We start from the raw sequence: 7,500 nt of genomic DNA on the forward strand, positions 1-7,500 counted from the left end.
CTGCTCCTTTCATTTTGGCAGTGAATCAGCCTGCTGGGAAGGCTGCAGTAAAATAGCTCCCAGAATACACCTCTCACAGCATCACCTCGTTATGAGCAGTGCTGTGTGCTGTGCGTCCGTGTCCGCTCACAATGATTGTCGACTGCAGCGAATGCTGTCGGATACCCCAGAAAGGTATTCGGCGGTAATCATTGTCTTGCCTTGCCCTTGCCCCAGAGAGATAAACCCGTGTCCGTCTCTCTGTCCCAGCATAGGGCCTGCCCTTGCCCCAGAGTGATAAACCCGTGTCCGTCTCTCTGTCCCAGCATAGAGCCTGCCCTTGCCCCAGAGAGATAAACCTGTGTCCGTCTGTCTGTCCCAGTGCTGAGCCTGCCCTTGCCTCAGTGTTAAACCTGTGTCTGTGTGTCTGTCCCAGCCTGCACTCCAGTGTCCTGCGGAACGATCCGGGCTCTCGGCGGTCCAGCAGCAGCACCATGCTGGAGGGCGTGGCCCTGGGGAAGCTGGATTTCGAGGTGTCCGACTTCTTCCTGTTTGGCTCGCCGCTGGGCCTGGTCCTCGCACTGAGGAAGACTGTTATCCCAACGCTGGACGGTGAGCCTGCTCTTCATCATCATCAGAGAGAGAGAGAGAGAGAAAGAGAGAGAAAGAAAGAGAGAGAGTATTCAGCTTCTCCATCAGAGATACAAAGCAGTCATATTCTGACCACACATTAGCTACTGAAACAAATAGACACAAAAAGTCATGGTTGCCCTAAGAGGACCTTTTCTGTGGTCACTGTAAGACAGGAGAGGTGAAGACAGAGATGCACTTCCTCATTGACTGTGAGAAATATAATGACATCAGAAAAAAACTCTGCTTCCCCTGCTAAATGCCCTTTCATAAGTCACTCTGGCTAAAAGCATCTGCCAGATGACTGAATTGTAAAGTTGTAAATCCGCGGGATGAATAACCCAAGATCCCGCAGCTCCCCAGCGCTCCGGTGTGGGTGAGCAGCTGTGGCGTTTGAACGCGTGAGCTCGTCCCTGCGAGAGCGGGACCTCGGGGGAGGGTGCTGACCGCTGCAGATGTCCCCGAACTCCCAGCACTCCACTCCCACATGAAAGATGTGGAGCCCGGCATTAGAGCCCGCTTGCTATCCCTAAATGTCCGTTTGGGATGAACTCAAAGAAAAAAAAACTAGGCGAGCGTGCCAAAGTAAGCAGGTCTTTCCCACAGAGGGAGGAAGCGGGGCGGAGAAATCCTCTCGACACTCTTAAGAAGCACGGAAAGTGATTATCCACCCAAATTTCCGGCATAAACACAAACAAACAAACCAGAAAGGAAAGCTGTGGTTGGAAGGGAGTTGTTGCTTGGTTTCAGACACGGCCAAAAACAGCTGCTTTTCAGTTGTTTTGTGCTGCCTCTTCCTCTCAAACACAGGCCAAGCAGCCACAGGAAGGTGTATGTAAATGAGTGTGGGAGACGCAGCTGTTTGTGAGCCTCTCTGAGCGGTTTGTCTCCCCCTAGTGGCCCAGCTGCGTCCTGCGTGCCAGCAGGTGTATAACCTGTTCCACCCAGCCGACCCCTCGGCCTGCCGCCTGGAGCCCCTCCTGGAGAAGAAGTTCCACCTGCTGGCGCCCTTCAGCGTGCCCCGCTACCAGCGCTTCCCTCTGGGGGACGGCAACTCCGCCCTGCTGGGTGAGTCTGCTGGGGCCCCCTCTCATACACACGTAGATATGCACGCACACATGCACACGCATTGCTCTCACACACACACACACACACACACACACATGCACACATGCACACGCATGCTCTCACACACGCACACGCATGCTCACACACACACGCACACACGTGCTCTCACACACACACACACACACGTGCTCTCACACACACACACACACACACACATACACACACGTCCAAACCTGAGGTAGGGGAAATCTACAAGGAAGCACTTTAAACAGGTATCTGACCTAAGGTCTCCAAAGGTCACACATCTAATCAGAAAGTGATGGATGACAAATATTTATGTTGACATTTACCTACAGGAATCCTGGAATCTCTGTGTCTGATAGTTTTGCCAAAGAAAAGAGGCCAAAGTAATACACAGCAAAGTATTTGTGCTTATGTATTTCATCTTTATCACGTGTCTGCATATGCCCATGCTGTTGCAGTTGTGTTAATGTGGTTATTTTGATGTTTGCTGTTAGCGCATCTACATACTCCTGTATGTAATATTTGCTCATGCATATCAGACGTCAGTGTTACACATTAATTTCTGCCGTCTTATGAGGACACAAGAGCAGCCAAAGAATCAGCGTATTAATCGTTGAGCTCACACCTCTGACCTAAGCCCCCTAACATGCCCCCCCACTCTCACCCCACCTGCCCCCCCCCCCCCCAATCTCATATTCTCCATTTTCTGTGGAATCAGAGGTGTATCTTATCTAACTGGGCTCTGGGGCTTTCGCTGCTGTTCAGGGTTAGTAATCTGTCTGGGTGCATGTCTGTTCTTTGTCTATTTCCTGCCCCCCACTCCCCAATCTGCCCTGGTGCCCCACCCCACCCCCCTCCCCTCCCCCCACCGGTTTGCAGTGGAGACGGTCCAGAACAACCCCCAGCTCATGTGGGAGTGTGGGCTGTCCCTCCCCCTGCGCTACCAGGAGGGCGTCTGCGAGACCTCCATCCCCGTCCCGGTCCTAAACTGGCAGGCCGTTCCCCCCCCAGCGGGGGCTGAGTGTGTGTAGTCTCTCCGGCTCTTCACCCATGTCACTCGTGTGTGTCCCTGTGCGCCCCGTCCCCTCACTTCCTGTCCTAATCCCAGACGTCCCGGCGGAGATGCACCGGAGCGATGCACTCGATAATGCCCCCCCCCTCCCCTTCCAAACCCCCCCGTCCTGTTGCCTGCTCCCTCAGTTCCGGCGCTGGTTCTATCCCAGTTGGGTCTCGCTTGTTTACGTTTATCTGCATGGTCTTAAAGCAGAAACAAGCCAAGTAACCTCTCCTCTTACCGACTTATCATCAAATTCAAATCAAAATCCAAATCCAAATCCAAATTCAAATACAAGTTCAGATTCAAGTTCAAATCCATGATGCTTTTTTGGCAGGAAATCGATTAAGATCAATTTCATTGATCAGTTTCACGCACTTTCCAGTGATAGCCAAAGGCCCATAGCACTGTGAAGCCCTGAGGGGTTCTGGAGATGGGTGGATGTGGCGTCTCTCACCAATGACCCAGGGCTGGACCCAGAGCCGGTCGCTCCAGGTTGCTCCACAGTCCCACAGTGCTGTGTCCTGTCACTCAGTGTCTCTGTGTCCACGGTTCCTCCTCCATGTGCAAAGGCTTCACGTCACCGTCACACAAATGTCCGAGTTCTCCGGAGCTCAAATGGAAGGAGCGCCGTGGTCTGGAGCTCTTCCGTTCAGCTCCGCTTCATCCATGAAAACGGTTACAGGAGACTTCATCCAACATGTGATTCAGATAACATTTTGAGGTGTCAAATTATGAAATGTTCTTTACGAAAATGATAAGGCGTTCTTATCAAGATAAGTTTTCTTATCGAGTGACCGAGGGATGGTTTTGTGTCCCTAAATTTGACACCCGACCAATTCTGCGTTTTTACTGTTGAGATTTATTTTTCTGTTCCTCAGAGTGTGAGATATTTTCCTGGGGAGGAATGTGTGTAAGCAGAAACAGAAGTGTGTCCGCTTGGTAAAATAGTGCATCCAGGAACTGATCCAGAATCCACTGAGCAAAATCTTATCATTACCCCAAACCAATATGACAATTCAATCTGACTGATCCTGGATCAGTCCTTCCACAGCCTATCTATCCCACCTTTTGGGTTTGTGTGTGTACACCTCCAAGCAGATCTGGGTCAAATACGTAATTCTTCTGGAATCAAATACTTTTCTTTGCTTTACTGAGCTTGTCTGATGTATTGGAACCTATTAAGTACTCACAAGCAGTGCAAACCCTGCCGTCTGGTCCTCCTGGCTGCCTCAATTGCACCAGGCAAGATCAATCAAGCACAGAAAACTATTTTAATCCAAAACAGTTACGTATTTGACCCAGGTCTGCCCCTGAGAAAGGTCCGGAGGTCCCCTGTGTCGAACACCGCCCCACCCGTGCCCTGCCTTGCGCGTTTAGGTTCCAACCCAACATGAAATAAAACCTGTCACCGCCGTTGCGCGACAGAACCACGAGAGCGCTGGTCCCGGTGGAGTCACACAGCACACGGGAACACGCTAAGCACACGGCAGGGAAACGGGCTCTGCGCTGACGCTTGCGCTGTGGTTGCGGTGTTGTATTCGGGGGACCCTGTGACCCGGCGGTCCTGAACCCCGTACCGGAGAGCCACAGGGCGTTCTGCAGCTCACCTCTTAATCCCTCACTTAAAGGGACATTTCACGTTGGTATAACACAAGCCATTTTGTGGACTCATTTTGAGTGAGTACTAGTAACATCAGCTGTCCATCAGCTCTTCAGTACTCTCTTTTATTAATCTGTTAACCTCTGTGGTGAGTGTGTGATTTAAAACTGTTCATTTCTGTGAGGTCTCAAAAATGTATGTGAGTGGGAACCGGAAAAATTGGTGTTATAGTGAAACCATTGGTCAGCACCTACAACTACTGATGGTGCTAGGATTCACTGTATGCAAATAAAACAAAGTGAAATATCACTTTAAGGCATGAAATGAAACAATTTGACTCAATTGACCTGTTTCCTTGGATCTGATTGGTGGAAAGGTGAAAATCATTCCCAGCAGCCCCTGCAGCTCTCCGGGATCAGGGTTTGGAACCGTGTCTGTAAGCTCCCAGCTTCCTGTGTGGCTGGGATGGGAAGCCGGGCCTGGGTGTGGCTTTGTGTTTCTGCCAGCCCAAACCTCTTCCCATCCCACCCCCCTCCCTGTGATCCTCCCTCATCTCCCCCTCCCTCCCTCTCTCTCCCTCTCATTCCCTCCCTCCATCTCTCTCTCCCTCCCTCATTCTCTCTCCCTCTCCCTCTCTCTCCCTCATTCTCTCTCCCTCTCTCTCCCTCCCTCCCTCCCTCTCCCTCTCCCTCTCCCTCTCCCTCCCTCCCTCATTCTCTCTCCCTCTCTCTCCCTCCCTCCCTCCTTCTCTCTCTCCCTCTCTCTCCCTCTCCCTCTCTCTCTCTCCCTCTCCCTCTCCCTCTCTCGCCCCCCTCTCGTCCCCCTGTGTAACGCGGGCTCCTTGTCTTGGCTCGATAGCGGACGTGATTCAGTCTCACGGCGGCGTTTTTGCGGACAGCTCGTTCCCCTCCTCGCCCGTCAGCGCCTCCTCCCTGCCCCGCGCGGCGCGGAGGGCCAGCGAGGCCAGCATCGCCAGCCAGGTCTCCGGCATGGCCGACACCTACACCGTCTCCAACATCGCCAACAGTGAGTGCCCTCCGGCCCACTCCCTCTTTCCTTTCTCCCAATTCCTCTCCATCTCTCCCCCTTCTCTCACTCCTTCTCTCCTTTTCTTAAATGCACTCACATTCCACACCACACCCACACTGCCATTGCTCAGAGACACACTTTTACACACACACACAGTTCAGCCAGTCACAAACCAAGCTTTCTCTACGCACACAGTTTAGTCAATTGTAGCTGCCCCTGCACACACAGTTCAGCCGACCACAGTGTTACCTCCCTGTACACGTATCACACAGTTTCACACTACACATGTAGTACACATATTACATTTTATAGTATTATAGAGGCATAGTAAACAGCGAAAAACAAAATGAAGGAATGCCAGTCAGGAGGGGATCCTGCAGCTGGACCCAGACCTGAGCTCATTCAGTGTTTCTGGTGTCTGTGGCTGCTTTCGTGGACCCCATTTATGGGCAGAGTGAGCGAATAAAGGGCGGCCTGTAGAGTAGTGGTTAAGGTAAATGACTGGGACCCGCAAGGTCGGTGTTTCAAAGCCCGCTGTAGCCACAATAAGATCCACACAGCCGCTGGGCCCTTGAGCAAGGCCCTTAACCCTGCATTGCTCCAGGGGAGGATTGTCTCCTGCTTAGTCTAATCAACTGTATGTCGCTCTGGATAAGAGCATTTGCCAAATGCCAGTAATGTAATAAATAAAGGTTACTGCTAACTCCAGAGCTGCTTGGTCACTTAGAGAAAGGGCACGAGGCCAGTCTCCCAGGCTAGAGACAGAAACTCTGCCACACTCTTCATGGGTACTTTTGAAGGAAAGTGTGTCAGTGTTGTTTCACGTCAGAGTGAAATGTTTTACAGCAATAGTCATGAGGATCATTTCACTTTACACTTTTTTTCTGTTTAGTTATGTTTGGAAAAGGCTGGTAGCGCATGTTCATTTGCAGCCCTCACTCCCTCAGGAGCCCTGGTAACATAGTTTACTAGTTTACATTTAATTTCAGCTTCATTAGCACCATCTCTAATATTTCCAGGTCAGCTGGGTATCTGCTGAACCCGATAACATTTAACAACAATTTTATTTATCTTTGATTCATTTTGTTAATGGATTTTAATTTTCCCCTCTTTTGTTTTCTCTTTTGTTTGTATTTTTCGTTTGTTTGTTTTGTCTCATAGCCCAAACATGCCAACTTAACCATTCCAAAAAACTAAGCCTCCTGTCGCAGTTGGCCCTCCCCTACAGTAAGGCTTCCCTTCGAAGCCCCTCCCCTAAGTCCCGCCGGAAAGCCGCGGTGAGCAGCGATTGGCTGGACGAGGAGAGGGAGGCGGGCTGCTTGGATCAGATAGAAAAGAGCAGCTCGGTGGGCTCAGATTTCGGGGTGGACCTCATCTCCAGCCCGCCGTCGCCAGACCTCCAGCTGGATGCGGAGCAAGGTATTGCGGAGGGGCGTGGCCTGTTTGGGCACCTCCCCCACTGACCCCGCCCTCTCTGATGTCACCGTCGCCTCCTTTTCCCGTGCGCAAGCTCTCCTCCTCTCCTCCTGGTGGAAAAAAAAAAAGCTCTTTTCCTGCCGAAACTCCTTTCCTTCTGCACACTCCTTCTGTGGCATCTGTGCTCTCCACTCATGTCTCTCTGTGAGCTCATTGTGTTGTGGCCCTGCTGAGAAACTCACCCCCCACCCTCCTGTGGGAACTGGACCCTGCTTCTCCACTGACTGTAAAAATAAAGGGTCTCTCTCAACCTGGATAGTTAACCTGATATTAGTTAGCTAGCTTTAAATGAGCCAGGCTGGTACAAATACAAAATAGAAAGGCCATCAGTGCATACAAATATACTGTAAATATGTAGCCTACATTTGTTCAATACCTTGGAAGTAAAGCTAATGTTGACTCAAAATATTTACTTATTATGAAACTAAAGCTTAAGATAAAATCTTAACAAGATCCACTGGTGTGCAAACACGGAAATGACTCGCTACTGTCTGGATGTTAGATCAACTATTGATTCCATATGAAAACATGTTTTTATGATATTTCAGCATTTAGCTAGGTTATTAAAGTAGCGCTAACATGTTTATGAGCAATTGTGTAAGAATTCAGAGATTAGTAAAATGATTTAACTGTGCAG

General features: G+C 50.5%; 1 protein-coding gene across 3 annotated transcripts in view; it reads left to right on the forward strand.

Moving 5' to 3' along the window:
- Positions 1–7,500, forward strand: part of LOC133141770 (membrane-associated phosphatidylinositol transfer protein 2-like) — an 81,744-nt gene that overhangs the window by 67,931 nt on the left and 6,313 nt on the right. For 2 of the 3 annotated variants that reach the window (XM_061262486.1, XM_061262487.1), the window contains 5 exons: positions 416–591; positions 1,507–1,677; positions 2,581–2,724; positions 5,217–5,384; positions 6,549–6,806. In XM_061262486.1, the coding sequence (XP_061118470.1) occupies positions 416–591; positions 1,507–1,677; positions 2,581–2,724; positions 5,217–5,384; positions 6,549–6,806 (917 nt within the window). The remainder of the gene's footprint in view (positions 1–415; positions 592–1,506; positions 1,678–2,580; positions 2,725–5,216; positions 5,385–6,548; positions 6,807–7,500) is intronic. The other variant, XM_061262488.1, reaches the window with a different exon arrangement.

Source organism: Conger conger, chromosome 12 (assembly GCF_963514075.1).
Source record: "Conger conger chromosome 12, fConCon1.1, whole genome shotgun sequence".
NCBI lineage: Eukaryota > Metazoa > Chordata > Actinopteri > Anguilliformes > Congridae > Conger > Conger conger.